General features: G+C 47.6%; 1 protein-coding gene across 4 annotated transcripts in view; it reads right to left on the bottom strand.

The window, feature by feature from the left end:
• The window catches only part of LOC119963019 (coiled-coil domain-containing protein 149-like), a 164,414-nt gene that overhangs the window by 17,810 nt on the left and 129,293 nt on the right, over positions 1-17,311 (bottom strand). For 2 of the 4 annotated variants that reach the window (XM_038791475.1, XM_038791476.1), the window contains exons 10-11: positions 12,460-12,536; positions 2,824-2,856 (exon numbers count right to left, since the gene is read on the bottom strand). In XM_038791475.1, the coding sequence (XP_038647403.1) occupies positions 2,824-2,856; positions 12,460-12,536 (110 nt within the window). The remainder of the gene's footprint in view (positions 1-2,823; positions 2,857-12,459; positions 12,537-17,311) is intronic. The other 2 variants (XM_038791477.1, XM_038791478.1) reach the window with 1 other exon arrangement.

Below are 17,311 nucleotides of genomic sequence, written 5' to 3'. Positions count from 1 at the left end.
TGGGCCGAAGTCCCGCTGCTGGGAGGCCTCTCCCGCCACCGAGGTTTAAACCACCTCTGGAACGGCGGGCTCAGCAGCGCGAGCAGGCCCCCGGGGTCCTAGGGGGGCGGGGGGCGTTCGAACCCCGGGGGGTGCCCCCACGGTGGCCTGGCCCGCGATCGGGGCCCCCCGCTCAGACTGCGGGCCAGTGCCCTGGCTGCACTATGTTCTTCCGCGTCCGCCACGGCCTCCACCATGGCAGAGGCGGAAGAGAACCCCATATCGCGCATGCGCCGGCAGTGACGTCAGCGGCCAGCTGCTGCTGACGTCACTGCCGGCGCATGCGCGGACCGGCGAAAGCCTTTCGGCCAGCCCCGCTGCCGGGGTGCGGTTTTTTGCGCCGGTCTTCTGGTCGCAACCGCTCCGGCGCGGGGCTGGCCTCCAAAGGTGCGGAGAATTCCCCACCTTTGGGGAGGCGCGACCCCTGAGTGGTTGGCGCCATTCCCCTACTCCGGGACCCTCGTCACGCCGGGTAGGGGAGAATGCCGCCCCTGAGCATCTGGACGAAATGCACGCAGACACGGGGAGAAGATGCAAACTCCACACGGACAGTGGCCCAAGGCTGGAATAGAACCTGGGTCCCTAGCGCTGTGAGGCAGGAGTACTAACCACAGTGCCAATGATTTTGCTCCCGTGTTGGGAATGCAGATTCTAGAAAATTCCCAACTCTGCAAACTCAACTCGGGAGAAAGATATTTGGATCTTCAGTCCAGTGAAGCAGGGGAAGGGGGCGAGGGTTAGTGGGAGTTGGGCCTGCCATCCCCAGATTCAGTACTGAGGCAGCCACAGGGGTTGCTGGATGCAAATGTGGGCTGGATTAAAGGCCTTGGAGGTCTGGGGCTTTGTCGCAGCCACAAATAAAATCAGAAACAGTCCTCACCTCTCACTTCCCATGCCAACTAATGCCCCACATCCACTTCCATGGGTCCCTCATATCCCCCCACATAAACCTAACCATCCCTCTTTCCCCTTACACTCTCCATGCCAACTCACCTAGTATCCACTATGGACAAACCTCAGGAGCTATGATGAGATTAAGTAAAGTTCAAAGGGTCTATAGATTATTTCACTGTTCAAAATAAAACCCATATTCCAAAAACCCATTCGATACATTTAATGTCTTCTTAACAAAGGCAAACCTTCCTTCAAATACTTAATCTACAATAATAACACACATTTGTATTCATAGCCCATATCAAAGCCTTGATAATCAAAAGGGGCTGTCAATCAAACTGTGAATTTATAGGCCCATTACTGTGATGATAGGTTCTGGAATCAGCCATGCAGCGCTAATCCTATAATGATAACCCTCAGGGTTATGTCAACAGACAGCTTGTGAAATTGTAAAAACTGATTTTTCAACAGCTGGATGTTTTTATTCCAAACATTTTAAAATGCTTGAGGACTTAAACACTTTGATATTTAGTTTCACTGAGTTTATCCACTTTTTAGGCACAGTCATGTCTGCTTTTAACAATCTCAAAAGGCACGTGATCTCTCCCAAAGGGCACATCCATCTCCAAATAACTCTGGCACCTTTAGACCTTTTGTTCAAATGTCCAAAGCCCACAGGCTGGATTCTCTGTCCCGCCACACCAGGGCCGCGATTCTCTGGTCTGCCGCCAGAGTGCTGGAGCCAAAACGAGAGTACTTTACTCTGGCACTGGTTCCGAGACCCGATTCTCGGGTCCTGGGGGGGGGGCCAGCACGGCGCTGGAGCGGCCCACGCCGCTCTAGCTGCCTGTCCCGGCGTCGACCCAGAGCCGGATGGGCCGGCGCCAACTGGCGCATGCGCACTGGCCGTCATCCCCGCGCCGGCCCCGACGCCAAATGACGCAGGGATCCAGGAGCCGGCGCAGAAGAACAGTGGTCTGCAGCCAAAGAGGCCGGCCTGCCGATTGGTGGGCCCAGATCGCGGGCCAAGCCACTATGGAGACCCTCCCCGGGGTTGGACCACCGCTGCGCCACAAAAAGCCGCCCCCGGACCCTTCAACCCCGAGGTCCCGCCAGCCCAGAACATGTTAGAACGGCACCGGCGGGAATCGGAATTTTTCAGACAGCCGCTCAGCCCATCCGGGCCGGAGGATTGCGCGCCGCCGGAGGATCGCCACTGCGGCTGTTTGCGGCGATTCTCCATGCGGCTCAGCGCCATGCGCGCCCGCCCATTTTTTCACGGGCGGGAGAATGGCATCCCGGCGTCAAGGCGTGATTCGCGCAGCCCGCCGCCGATTCTCCGGCCTGGTGGGGGGATCGGAGAATCGCGCCCAAGATTTCTGGTTCAGCACGCCGGTGGGATGCTCTGTTTCACCGGCTGGTCAATGGGGTTTCCCATTGTGGGGCAGCCCGGCGCCATCGAGAAACCCCCGGGCTGCCGACAAAATGGAGCAGCCCGCCAGCGTGGAGAATCCAGCCCCACGTGTTTGTTTTGGGCAGACCACTAACAAAAATAGCATCTGTTTGAAGACAGCTGCATTTTTACATGTACAGGTGTCTGAGTGAATCACGGATGTACAAAGTCGAACCTGTCCCCATTCTCACCCTGGCGGAAATAGAAATGGTGGGTGTCAGGTTTAAAGGAGGGACTTTTGGGATCATTCTAGCTAAGGTGCCGAGCCCTTAAATCAATGCAGAAATTCGGGCCACTACGTTAATTTAATATAACTGCTGAAAATATGTATCCAATGTGACGTTAAGTTTGGCTGGTTGCATATGTCAATAAAAGCAAGAGATAATTAAAGGTTATCCATGCAGTTTCTTAATTAGTATAATATAAGCAAAACCTACTCCCTAATCCCACTGAGATATTGTAGCTCAGACCTGTGGGCAGCAAAGAAAGAGAAGAAATGCCATTACTGTGAGAAAAAAAAGAGAGAAAAGGAAAATCATGTAATACATTGTATAATCGATTTAACATGTTTGTTTCGTAGCTTCTACCAAAGTTCAAATGACTTCACAGACAGTACATTAGCAGATTATTAACAGGACACCAACAGCACAGACTAACAAATGCACAAATAACTTAATTCAACAGTACACTGTTGTAATAGCTCTCAATAGGCCTACGGATACCTTCATTGATCTCCCTACGAGCTTCCCCGGTGGTGGGCAGAGGCCTGCCCAGCCGGGGCTCATTACCGAGCTATGTAAAAGCTGTGCCGGACAGGGACCGGCATTCTGGTAGTCCCAACAAGGACTTATTGTGTGTATGCTACCCGAGCTGCCGTTTACTAGGATTAAAATACATTTATACTTATTTACCTAGAAGAGCCTCCTGGGTCTTCATACTGGTGATGAGGTAGAAACAACAATTGAGATTCTGGACATCCCAGCCATATCGGAATATTGCCGCGCAGGAACAAGATCAGGGAGGTTTTCAAAATTTAGGAAATTTGAGACCTTTGATGCAGGCCTGGAGGAGTGAATGCAGTATTTCTTCCAGATGAATGGTATCAGTTGAGAGGACTGACAGTAGGAAATTGTCCTGACCATCTGCGGGGCCCCAACCTTCAGCATAATCAAGAGCCTCACTTGTCCAGCAGCTCTGCGCTCGAGGTCAAAAATGGAAAATGCTGGGTAATCTCAGCAAATCTGACAGCATCTGTGGAGAGACAACGGCCCCACGATTGGCGACAACCACTTCACCTAGACTGGCAATAAATCTTCCGGATGGGCACCAGCAGCCTGTACAAGGTCCTCGGGAAAAATCCAGAGGTTTTCCAGGAGGGGCTGAGGAAATTAAAGGAGCCAGGGCAAGGGCTTACGTCGACCTGGAAGCCCAGCCCAAATACTTCAGAGCACGACCGGTTCCCTATGCCTTGCTTGTCAAGATGGAAACTGAACTGCGATGCTTGGAAAGTTTGGGTATCATTGGCTCAGTCTGATTTTCAGATTGCGCTGCACTGGTGGCCCTGGTGTTGAAACCGGATAAGTTGCTTTGCCTCTGCGGTGATTAAAAATTGACACTGAACAGAGCCTCCCGCCTGGACTGGTATCCCATGCCACATGCAGAAGACCTGTAAGCGAAGTTAGCCGGGGCCATCTGTTCACAAAAGTCATCTCCAACTAGAGCTAAATGGACCATGACAGAAGTATGTGGCCATCAATACCTACAGGGGTCTATACGAGTATACTCAGCTCCCCCTGGCAATATCCCATGTGCAATATTCCAACAGGTAATGGAAGGCATCTTCCAGGGACTGCCCTGTGACAGGATAACTGGACAATGTGTTCATTTCGGGCCCATTGAAAAGGAACATTTGGACAACTTCAAAGAAGTTCTCAGGCGGTTCTCCCAGGCAAGCATCCACCTGAAGAGAGGCAAGTGTTTGTTTCAGGCAAAGGTGGTCATGTACCTGGTATATTTCGTGGACAAGGATGGCTTTGCAGCCTAGTGAACCATAAAAGGAGCCCCAACACCAGAAATACGACCGACTGAAGTCATTTTTGGGACTTGTGAACTACTATGGGAAATTTATCCTGAAATTAGCCACTTTGTTGTCATCCCTACACACGTTGCTGAAGAAGAACCAAAGATGGGTATGAGAAACACTACAAGAGGAAGCATTTGTAAGGATAAAGAGGAGGCTACTATTGTCCCAGCTGTTGTCACATTACGACCCTTCAAGGCCGCTTGTCCTCACAAAAGACAACTTCCCGTATGACATTGGAACAGTGTTGTCCCATCAGTGGGACGATGGAACAGAACGCCTAATAGCTTATGCATCTATGACCCCTGTTCGATGCAGATCGCTGCTACGCCCAGATAAAGAAGGGTTGGCCTATTAATGGGCCGATGCCTCTGAACCCACCTGAGCCTGACATTTCCAAATTTAGGCGGGAAAGTAGAGACAAAGCAGGACCTCCGAAAGAAGCACCATGATCTCCAGATGTCTCAGAGCGGATTTAAAGCAGGAGACACCATGCATGTCTGTTATTTCGGGGTTGGGGCCAAGTGGGTCCCTCGGGTCGTGATGGAGAGAACAGGCCCCATTTCATTCAAGGTCAGAACCCGAGACCATAAGGAAACACGTGGGCCACCTCAAGGTCAGGGAACCCGCCTCAGAGCAAACCATGCCAGGCACATCAGTGCCTCCGCTGCCCCTCAAACTGCCATACAGCCAAGAGGCACAAGCCAATGTGGGCCAGCATCCAGACTGACAGGACAACGATGACTCGGCCTCAGACATGGACACGGAAACGGAAGCATCAGTATTTACCGGTTACCAAAGCTGAATCCCTGGCAGTAACCCTCCATCATTCGTCATAAAAAAGGTGATGGACGACTCGATCCACACCCTCCGATCCAGCTCCAATGCTGGCAGAGGCCTAGCCACATGTGAAGTGGCGATGAAAGCCCCCTCAGCTGGCCAATTCGGGGGGGGGGGGGGGGGGGGGGGTGGAGGAGGTTGTAGTAACACCCAGAGAATTAGGGCCCATGCAATACCCTAGGTTGACCTCCCCGTGGGACTGGTGGAATACAAGCTTCACCGTTGGTTGGAGGAGGCCTGCCCAGCTGGGGTTTGTTACCGGGCTATGTAAAAGCCAACCCGGACAGAGACCGGCATTCTGGTAATCCTGAAGGGGACTTATTGTGTGTACACCACCGTAGTGGCTGCTTTCTATGACTACAATAAACTCGTGTTTAAAATGGCTTCCTGGGTCTTCATAGGTGTCAATGCTGATGATGCTAGACTTTACAATTAACACAATGAGCCTGATATTTATCCCAATCCCCAATGACAACTAGGAAACGTCACGTGAATGGGGATGGGGGGTGGGAAAGAACATACCTTCTCGGTTTTTAATAACTGAATACCGTGGAAGCTGTGGAGAGGTGGGAATCTTTATTAACACATTCATGTACAAATTTACTGTTGCTGTGCAGATTTCTCAGAGGTCAGGAAATACAGTCCTAAAATGGAGGGGGGAGTTGCCGGCTCGACAAGGTAAATACCTTTTCCACAACTCCTTTTGGACCTGGAGCTCTCTTTTAGACATCAGGGATTGTTCTATCTCTCCTTTGCCCACCATGGCTTCCTTGTCTCCACCGCTGCGATTGCTGACCTCCATTCAACCCTTCCCACTTTCCCAACCTCAGTGGCCACTTTCTCCACTCTGCCTTGATTAGCAAAATTCCACATTTCATTCCCCCAGCCCCATTAAGAGATCCTCTTTCCTCACGTCCTTTGCTCTGAACAGCCAGCAACGATCCCCAAGGGTCCCTGGCTGCGGCCGCAAATCCTGGCTCATTTCCCAACCCAGCTGCTGACCAGTTTGTCAATTCAGTCAGGTGCAGGGCAGGAAATGGAACAAAAAAAGTCATAATGCACTGCTACCGTTAACCCTGTCTCTGACCTTGCCAAGTACTTCAACTGTTATCAGCTTCCCCTACACCAATGTTTCTGAATATTCTAAATTTATTAGGTTGGATTCTCTGCAGACCCGCGCCGAAATTGCATTCGGCACGGGGGCGGAGAATCCAATTTCACGCCACAATCGGGCCCGGCGCCGGTCCAGCGATTCTCCAGGACCCGAGAATCGGCATGATCGCGGAGTACTCCGTGCGGCTGGGAGCACATTGCCAGAGGCTACCCCAGTGATCCACCGTCCCGATCGGCCGATTTCCCAACGGCGTGGAGCTAACCTGCTATTGCCGGTCGGGATGCTCGCGTGGCGGCTGTGGACTCAGTCCGCGACCGGCCTGGTGGGGGGCAGGGGGATCAGACACCGGGGGAAGCCTTATAGGCGGCTGGGGGACAGATCAGCGCGGTCGGATCTTCGGACTTGCGGCCGATTGTGGGGAGGTCTACATTTTTAGTCTGTCTCCGGGGTCCGAATCCGCCATAGCACTCGGCACAGCCTCTGGAGGCCGCCGCCGTGCGCATGCGCGGACTCAAAACTGGAAGTGCGGAGGCCTGTATTCGCAGCTAAAGCTGCATGAACTACTCTGGGTCCCTGCTAGCCCCCTGCAGGTCAGTGAATCGGCTCCACATTTCCCCAGGAATCTTCAGAATGAAACACCATCGTTTTACGTTGGCATGGGGGCATTGTCCCATTTTGGGAGAATCCAGCCCATTGTCTGCAAAACACATCAGTGTATAGGGAGGTTAGATGGTTTGTTATGGTAAATGAGTAAATAGACTTTAGTTATTTATAGATTAGAACTTTCATCGACTTGGCATATTTGTAAATATGCAATCGTGTGCAGATATGTCGGTTTTATCAATTAATTAGAGTCCTACAAATTAAATTAATGATTAATCTGATCTGGTATTCCTGTCATGGCATCACAACAGTGTTGATAGTCACAACACACTTGAGTTAAGAACTGTTGCAATTTTCCAAATGCTTATTTGAATAATGCAACCTGCTTCAAGCTGATTTAAGCTGATCCAGGCCACACTGGAGTGATTTTGCATAAGATGCAAATAGGCCATAAAAGACTACAATAACATGTTCTCCATCCACATTTAAGCTATTCTCTTGGGCAATTTATCTGGATGAAAGCAGAAAACAGAGAGTAGAAGCAGCAAGAGTCATCCACAACACCTCTGGTATTAAATGGCCCCAATGGCAATGGCTTTGACAATTCCACAAAATTGTGCAGTGCCCAGGATTGAGAAAGACAGATACAGTTTACAATCCAGGTGTCTAAAAATAATCCTGAGTCCTCGTATTGGCTCTCCCTCCTCCTGACAGAGCTCCACATCTCAACCACCCAGAGCACCACAAGCAGCAGCTGGGAAGAAGCTTGGCCCATATCGGAGCAGGAAGGAAAATTCCAGAAAAACCCTTTGATCACTGAGAGAAGCACACAGGGGCAATTGCAGATCTGTAATAGCCTAGCAAGTGGTAGGCGTTATTCAAAAAGACATTTAGCTACAACCAAAACAGCTAGATCACTTCCTGCCTCGCCCCCACCTGCAAAATGTGTTAAAACCTTACTCCCCCTCTCCAACAAACTGAGCAAAAGATTCATCTTACATACATCCTCTCCCCTCCACAGAAGAGGTTCAAGGCCTCCCATTCCAGTTAGAAACATGTTGATCTAACACCCACCAGCACTGAGATGCACTTTGGCCTTAAGCCCCACTTTCTGCAGAAAAGCAACATCTTGGTCCTCCTCTTCATCCCCCACTTCTCACCATCCCACATCACAACCACAGGTGTTGGAATACTTTTATTTTCACCATGGAACATTCGGACTTTGCGACTGCTCTCCCGAACCAAACAGTATGTTGCGTTAGATAGCCCACTACATTGTCATGATTTCCACCCTCCCCAAATCTTATTCCAATTCTCTCTCTCCACCCCATTCCAGCACATTTCCCTCTTTTCCCACTCCCCTCTCAATTTGCCGTCTCTTTTCTCAATCCATTTTCTGTGCCTCCACACTCTTCCACTCCCATTTCTATCTGCCTTTTCCCCAGAATCCTATTCATTCTCTCCCTTGGAACAATTGGCAACAGAGCAGGTCTCTATCCTGAACCCCATCCAAAAAATCAGCAAACTAATGCCTCTCCTATGCAGAGAAGGAATTGTGCCTGAGCTCTACAGAGGATTGGTTCCCTTCCCCAGCTTTTAGAAATAATTCTGGATTTTCCCCATCCCCAATAAAGAAATCTGACACAAAACCACTTCTAATACCACTATTCTCGCATGGAAAACTAGACTTTTCCCTTCCCCATTAGAAAGAAACCCCAGTAGAAAATCCTACTTCCCTTTTTCTTTTAAAGCAAGCTTAACTCCTCTCCTCTGCCGATCAATGCCCTCACAGACGAAAGATCATTCTGCATGACTCCCAGGGTGATGAAAATGGCTCGAATCCAGTACAACCACCACAGCCCACCCTCTACATTATTGTTAAGAAAATGGGCTCTGGGCCAACCCTTGCATGTGCAACCTCTAGTTATTACAATGGATACAAAAATGTTGAAATATCTTCAAACATTTTTTTAAAAACTGGACTGGAGGTTAAGACCCAGGGCACATCCCAGAAGATATGTGGCACAATACAGGCTGAGGAACATTTGTATAGAACCACTGATAAATTCTAGCAATGCTGGAAGAGACCATGGTTTGTTCACTCTGCTCATCTAGAGAATGGTTCAAAGCACAGGAGACTTACAAAAGGGAGAGAAAAATGTTACCTTTCTCAGGGTGATATGAAATTGTAGACTTCTTTCTTTACATTAATTTCCTGAAATGGGATATTCCACAGCAGAGCAGAAGGCACTTCATATCAACAGTGCTATCAAATGGCAGTAATCTGCTCACTGATGTTCTGTTTGAGTTCCGCCAGGGCCAGACAGCTCCTGACCTCATTATAACCTTGGTCCATTCATGGACAAAAGAGCTGAACGCCAGAGGTAAGGCAAGAGTGACTGCGTTTGACATCAAGGCAACATTTGACTGAGTGTGGCATCAAGGATCCCTAGTGAAACTGAAGTTAATGGGTATCTAAGGGAAACTCTCAACTGTTTGGAGTCATAGATAGCACAAAGGAAGGTGGTTGTTGGAGGTCAATCACCTTGGTCCTGGGACATTGCTTCAGGGGGTTATCAGAGTAATGTCCTAGGCTCAGCGATCTTGAGCTGTATCATCAATGACCTTCTCTCATCATAAGGTCAGAAGTGGGGACATTCCCTGATGTTAGCACAATGTCCAGAACCATTTGCGACTCTTCAAATACCAAGGCAGTTCATATCCCTATGCAGCAAGACCTGGACAACATTCAGGCTCTGGCTGATACATGGCATGTAACATTCACGCCATATATGTGTCAGGCAATGGCCATCTCCAATAAGAGAGAATCTAAACATTTCTCCTTGACATTCAATTGCACTATCTTCATTGAATCCCTCACTATCACCATCCTGGGGTTACTAACTGAACTGGACTAGCTATATAAATACAGTGGTTACAAGAGCAGGGTAGAGGCTGGGAATTCTGCGGTGAGTAACTCACCTCCAGACTCCCCAAACCTGTAAACCAAGACACAAGTTAGGAGTGTGACAGAATACTCTCCACTTGTCTGGATGAGTTCAACTCCAACAATGCTCAAGACGTTTGACACCATCCAGGACAAAGCAGTCTCCTTGAATGGCACCCCATCCACCACCTTTAATATTTACTCCATCCACCATGGCTGCACAGTGACAGCGATGTGTGCGATATACAAGATGCACTGCAGCAACTCACCAAGGTTCCTTCGGCAGCACCTTCCAAACATAACAAGGGCAGCTACTTGGAAATACCGGCATCTGCAAGTTGCCCTCCAAGCGACATATCATTCTGACTTGGAACTGCGTCGCTGTTCCTTCTCTATTGCTGGGTAAAAATAACAAAGAACAAAGAAAAGTACAGCACAGGAACAGGCCCTTCGGCCCTACAAGCCTGCACCGACCAATCTGCCCGTCTAAACTAAAACCTTCTACATTTCCAGGGTCTGTATCCCTCTAATCCCATCCTATTCATGTATTTGTCAAGATGTCCCTTAAACGTCACTATCGTCCCTGCTTCCACCACCTCCTCCGGCAGCGAGTTCCAGGCACCCACTATCCTCTGTGTAAAAAACTTGCCTCGTACATCTCCTCTAAACCTTGCCCCTCGCACCTTAAACATATGCCCCCTAGTAATTGTCCCCTCTACCCTGGGAAAAAGTCTCTGACTATCCACTCTGTCTATGCCTCTCATAATTTTGTAGACCTCTATCAGGTCGCCCCTCAATCTCTGTCGTTCCGGTGAGAACAAACCGAGTTTATTCAAACTCTCCTCATAGCTAATGCCCTCCATACCAGACAACATCCTGGTAAATCTCTTCTGCACCCTCTCTAAAGCCTCTACATCCTTCTAGTAGTGTGGCAACCAGAATTGAACACTATACTCCAAGTGTGGCCTAACTAAGGTTCTATACAGCTGCAACATGACTTGCCAATTTCTATACTCAATGACCCGGCCAATGAAGGCAAGCATGCCGTATGCCTTCTTGACTACCTTCTCCACCTGTGTTGCTCCTTTCAGTGACCTGTGGACCTGTCAACCTAGATCTTTCTGACTGTCAATACTCTTCAGGGTTCTGTCATTCACTGTATATTCCCTACCTGTATTAGACCTTCCAAAATGCACTACCTCACATTTGTCCAGATTAAACTCCACCTGCCATCTCTCCGTCCAAGTCTCAGACGATCTAAATCCTGCTGTATCCTCTGACACTCCTCATCGCTATTCGCAATTCCACCAACCTTTGTGTCACCGCAAACTTACTAATTCGACCAGTTACATTTTCCTCCAAATCATTTATATATACTATGAACAGCAAACGTCCCAGTGCTGATCCCTGCGGAACACCACTAGTCACAGCCCTCCAATCAGAAAAGCACCCTTCCATTGCTACTCACTGCCTTCTATGACCTAGCCAGTTCTGTATCCATCTTGCCAGCAAACCTCTGATCCCATGTGACTTCACCTTTTGTATCAGTCTGCCATGAGGGACCTTGTCAAAGGCAAAATCTTCCAACTCTCTTCCTAACAGCACTGTGGGTGTGCCTGTACCACATAGGACTGCAATAGTTCAAGTCAGCTGCTACCACCACCTTCTGAAGGGCACGTAGGAATGGACAATAAATGCTGGCCTAACCAGTGACATCCACGTCCCGTGAAAGAAGTTTTTTAAAATGGTAGCTAACTTGAGGATCTGGAAATTACAGGCTGGAATACTAAAATAGGACCACATAGCTCATATAGTTGAAACTTCATGTTCTTTTATTTTAGCAAAGTTGTTGGCACTTGAAAAATAAATTGATCAATCTCTCCACTAAAACAACAAGAAAGCAAAATTTCATTTGAATGTTTTCAGTAAATTATGTGCGTATTCTATGGCATAATCGGAGGGCCGAAATCCACTGACGTCAAGTTTCAAATATCTACTCAGGTGTGGTGCGACACCAAGTACAGAACACCATATAATGTGTTACGTCACTAACTTCAGTAAACATTTGCATTCTTGAAATGAATACTGGCAGATGACAGTGTAGAACCAAGCATGTCAAATGCAGACGCAAAGCAACTTCAGCAAATGCAGACACAGAAGCACAAACACAAAAAAGGATTGCCAAAAAGGCCAGAAATGCTGTTAAAGGTCACGGACAGTTGTAAACACGCAGAACAGCAATTTCTAATGTCAACTGGAATAACATAATCAACTATATTGAGAAAGGTTAGACTATTCAGTGACGCCTCACTCCAATGTCAGATTTTCTGGCATGCTTGACCTGAATCTAAAGTAATTTCAGTAGTTCATAGCATTGTAAAAAAAAACCTCTTGGACTGCTTGAAGATTTAATCTAAAAATAGCAAAGAGACTACAACATAAAGCACATTAAAATAAAGGAAGATAAGATTCCAAGAGACAAAGTTCACCTGGGAGACTCCACAAACCAGAAACTTCCAATGTCCTCAGTTTTTTTTCTAATTCAGCCACACGATTACCCAGAATTCTGCAGAGATTGGAATAATTTCAGAGAGGCTGGTAAACAAAACTGCTTTCAATATATTCATGAAGCAATTTAAACATTCACTTTGCCTCAACAAAGAAAATAACACCAAAGTATAAACACACCAATATTATCATTTCATGTATTAATCAAAGAATATTAGTCCCTCATGTCATGTGTAGAGATAGCGACGAGAATTTTCATTCTGATATGTGCCATAAAAACTAACTTCAAAAGTCTAGCATGGCAGCTCCTTAATTTAAATGGGTTGGCTGATGGCAGTGACTATCATTTATAATGTATTAAAAATTATATCACTGTGTGCTTCTCTTCAACTCTTCCAGCTGTGAATTTCTATACCTCCTATTACAATGCAAACAGCGTAAGTAAACAGGCCGCACAGTAATTATGCCCCCCTAGCAAACTCCAGCGCAGGTACAGCTATTAGCAGGAGGTATATTAGTGTAATAATAACATTGGACAACTTACACTGGCAGTTTCCATTATAAATGGGGAGATAGGAATTGAGGTGAGAATGCCTGACTTTCAAAGCGAGACCGAATAACATGTGCTGGCTTTGGTCTAGGTTTCCACCAGCCGATATCTGCACTTCATCTGAAGTTTACACTTGCAATTCCAGGCGAGATTGACATGAAAATTACAGCATGGAAACAAACACACGACCCAACCAGTCCATTTTGGTATTAATTCTCAAGAATTTTGACGATGAGAGGTGATCGAATTGAAACCTACAAAATCCTTAAAAGAGATAGTCAAGATCGATGGAGGTACGATGTTTCCTGTGTTGGTGGATCCAGGGAACATCATTTCCAAATAATGGGGAAGCTCTTCGGACCAAGATGAGCAGAATTTTTTTTTTTTATTGAGAGGTTTATGAATCTTTGGAATTCTCTACCTCAGGGGGCTGTGGAAGCTCAGTCACTGCGTATGTTTCAAGCAGAGATTAACAGATTTCTAAATAGCAGAAGGGGATATGGGGATAGTGTGGGGAAAAAGGGCATTGAAATGGATAATCAGCCTTGAAAAGCAGAGCAGGATCGATGCGCTGAATTGCCTACTCCTGATCCTATGTTCTATGTCCTTAGCTGGACAACAAATGCCAAGTAGGCTTCTTAATTGGCCACCTTCCCAAAGTTTATGATGCTATATGGACCCCTGTAAAAGAGGGACCCCCCTTGGCCCACCAGAAGGTCTACCACGCCTGGGCTACGCTGGTAGAGTCCACAAGCGATCCACGCCCACACGATTCCTGGCCACAGGAATTGGAGGATCACGAAGGGCCTGAGCATAGGTTGCCGGGCCTACTAAATGCAAATGGGTCCTAAGACCCATTTACATGCTCCAGCTGACGTGCAGTGTGGACCTCAATTAAGGAGGTCGGAGTTTAGCGATCAGGTCGGTGCCTGGCGCCGATCCTGATTTTGCCCCAACGCTCAATTCTCCGTCCCATCAGGGAATCCCACCCCACATCATTACTTTTATGTTCAGTTCCTCTCGTAATAAAGGAAAGCATTCCATTAGGCTTTCTGATTATTTGCTGTACCTGCAAACTAACATTGTGACTTACGCACAGAACACCTAGATCCCTCTGCACCTTGGAATTTTGCAGCTGTTTTCTGTTTAAGTAATACTCTGCTTTTTTTATTCTTCCGATTTTCCCACATTATACTCCATCTGCTAGAATTTTGCACACTCACTCAGCCTATCTATGAAAAGGGAGCTAGCCAGGATAAAATGGAACTGAAGATACAAAAAGTGTAACAAAACAATGGGTGATCTTTAAAGGAGATGTCTCAGATACTGGCTAGGTACATTCCCACAAGGAAAAAAGGTGGGGGAACCAAAACCATGGCTCCGTGGCAGATAGAGATTATGATCAAACAAAAGAAAGGTGCACATCAGGTGAATTTTTCAAGCGAGATTCAGGTCAATACAATAGGTTGAGCGGGGAATTGAGGAGGAAATTAAGACTGGAATTAAAGAGAACATGAGAATAGAATGGCAGTCAACACAAAATGGAACCTAAACATCTTCGACCGTACTAAATAGTAAACGGCTGTAAGAGTTGGAGTTGGCCCTACTCGGGACAATGAGGTTGACAGAAGTTTAGAGGCACAGGGCAAGGTTAGAGTACTTAATGAGCACTTTGCTAAGTAAGACAAATCTGACAAAATATTGGTAGAAGGAGAGATAGTGGAGCTGTTGGATGGGGTGAAAATTTGGAGGGAGAAGTTACTGGAAAAGCTGTCACGGCTTGGGGGGACTGGGGGGTATTTTCCACTCTTGGTTTAAATGAAATTAGATTTTTTCCATTAAATTCTGCCCTTAAGGTTTTGGGCAAGAGATGCAGGGGGAATGTGAGGAAGTGCTATGTTTTTTATGGAGTGAGTGGTTATGACCAAGAACACACAATCCAGAGAGTTGTGGATGCAGAAGGAAATGCAATGGACATATGAAGGAAATAAAGTTACAGGGTTATGGGGATAGAGTGGGGTAATTGGACAGACTGGATTTCTCCATGAAGAGGAGGCACAGACTCAATGGGCAGAATGACCTCCTTCTATGCTGTAAATGATTCTATGACTAATTTATTGGGTCCAGGCAAGAATGTGTTAATCCAGGTCAGATTTTAAACGGAGGTGGATGAAGGCAGCGTGTTGCAAGGGTTCTTGTAGATATTTTACTTTAATTTAAGAGAACTGTCAGATGCCACATGATGTTCTTTTGGTCTTCAAAGAAATAAAAGATATAAAAGAAGTGGACCTTTGGGTGCGATCCAATGGCCAAGCTGCACCGGAAAAGCAGCTCGCCGCGGCACAACGTGGTCGATAAATGCCGGGAGACCCCACCCCCAGGATCTATCCAGCTCGCAATGCCTTGCGAGAGCTATCCAAGTGTTCAACTTAACTTTGAAGTATAATTCCTTATCTCAGTAATACATCAAGACGGGCAGCACGGTGGCCTAGTGGTTAGCACAACCGCCTCACGGCGCTGAGGTCCCAGGTTCGATCCCGGCTCTGGGTCACTGTCCGTGTGAAGTTTGCACATTCTCCCCGTGTCTGCGTGGGTTTAGCCCCCACAACCCAAAAAAATGTGCAGGGTAGGTGGATTGGCCACACTAAATTGCCCCTTAATTGGAAAAAATAATTGGGTAATCTAAATTTATAAAAAAAAAAGTAATACATCAAGACTTCTTGTTTTATTTCAAGCAACTAAGAGTCAAACACACTTTTTCAAAAAGCATTTCCAGTTCATTTATATCAGAAGATTCTGTCTTACATAGCATCATATATGCAGAATCTTTGCATCTTCTTCCTTAAAACTGCAAATAAATTTAATGTTTTATTTTGGCATGTAGAGATCTAATTTAATATAATTTCAACCATCAAAGAGCTGGAGGACATAATGGGATTCCTACATAATCTCCAGTAGGCGGTGGTAGTGGCGGCTTTGAGAGTGTGGGGACAGTGGCGGAAGCATATGGGAGTGCAGGGAGTGTCGGTACCAATTTGTGGCAATCACAGGTTTGTGCTGGGAGGCTAGATGCGGGTTTCGGAGGTGGCAGCGAGCTGGGATTGAGTGGTTAAGGGACCTGTTTATTGACGGTAGCTTTCCGTGCTTGGGGAAGGAGTTTGAGCTGCCAGGTGGGAATGGGTTCTGCTACGTGCAGGTGAGGGACTTTGCACGGAGGCAGGTTTCGACCTTTCCACACATACCGCCCCAGCGGACACAGGACAAGGTAATGTCTAAAACGGGGGTGGGGGAGGGGAAGGTCTCAAGAATTTATAAAGAGCTCATGGAATGGGAGAGAACTCCGATAGGGGAGGTAAAGCGAAAATGGGAGGAAGAGTTGGGCAAGGATTAGAGGCGGGATTGTGGGAGGATGTCTTGAGTAGAGTTAACGCGTTCTCGTTGTGTGCCAGGCGTAGCTTGATACAATTCAAGGTGGTCCACAGGGCGCATATGACTGTGGCCCTTATGAGCAGGTTCTTTGAAGGGGTGGAGGATAGATGTGGGAGGTGTGCTGGAGGGCCCACGAATCATGTCCATATGTTTTGAGCATGTCCGAAGCTTAGCAGATTCTGGCAAGGATTTCCAGAGGTGGTGAAATTTAGTGTGTTGGAAGACCCAGGAGACCAGGGGGCGAGAGAGGCTGATGTGTTGGCCTTTGCCTACCTGGTAGCCGGGAGACAGATCTTTTTTTTTTTTTAAATAATTTTTATTGAAGAAATTTTTCAAAATACAGACATTTTAACCCCCCCTACATTTACATTTAAATTATAACAAAACAAAGTCAAACCCCCCTACTTAACAAAAAAAAAGAAAAAAGTCCCCCCCCCCCCCCCCTACTCGCGCGGTCCCCCCCCCCCCCCCGCCGGCGAACCGACAGTCAGACCAACTTATCATTTCTAGCAGCGTCCTCGGGCAGGCCTTGCCCGTGCCACCACCGCTACCATACTTCCTTCGTCTTTGTCCCCCCTCCTCCCCCCCTCCCCCCCCCCCCCTCCCTCCCACCCTCCCCTCCCCTCCCGGGTTGCTGCTGTCACGGCCTCAGTTTCTATCTCTGATCCAAGAGGTCTAGGAAGGGTTGCCATCGCCTGAAAAACCCCTGCACCGACCCTCTCAGGGCGAATTTGATCCTTTCCAATTGGATGAAGTTTGTCATGTCGTTTAACCAGGTGTTAACACTCGGAGGCCTTTCGTCCCTCCACTGAATCAAGATCCTCCTCCGAGCCACCAAGGACGCAAAGGCTAAT

This window comes from Scyliorhinus canicula, chromosome 3 (genome assembly GCF_902713615.1).
Source record: "Scyliorhinus canicula chromosome 3, sScyCan1.1, whole genome shotgun sequence".
In the NCBI taxonomy this organism is placed as follows: domain Eukaryota; kingdom Metazoa; phylum Chordata; class Chondrichthyes; order Carcharhiniformes; family Scyliorhinidae; genus Scyliorhinus; species Scyliorhinus canicula.
Note: the sequence above shows the minus strand (reverse complement) of the source record. Positions and strands in the feature narration are given on the sequence as shown.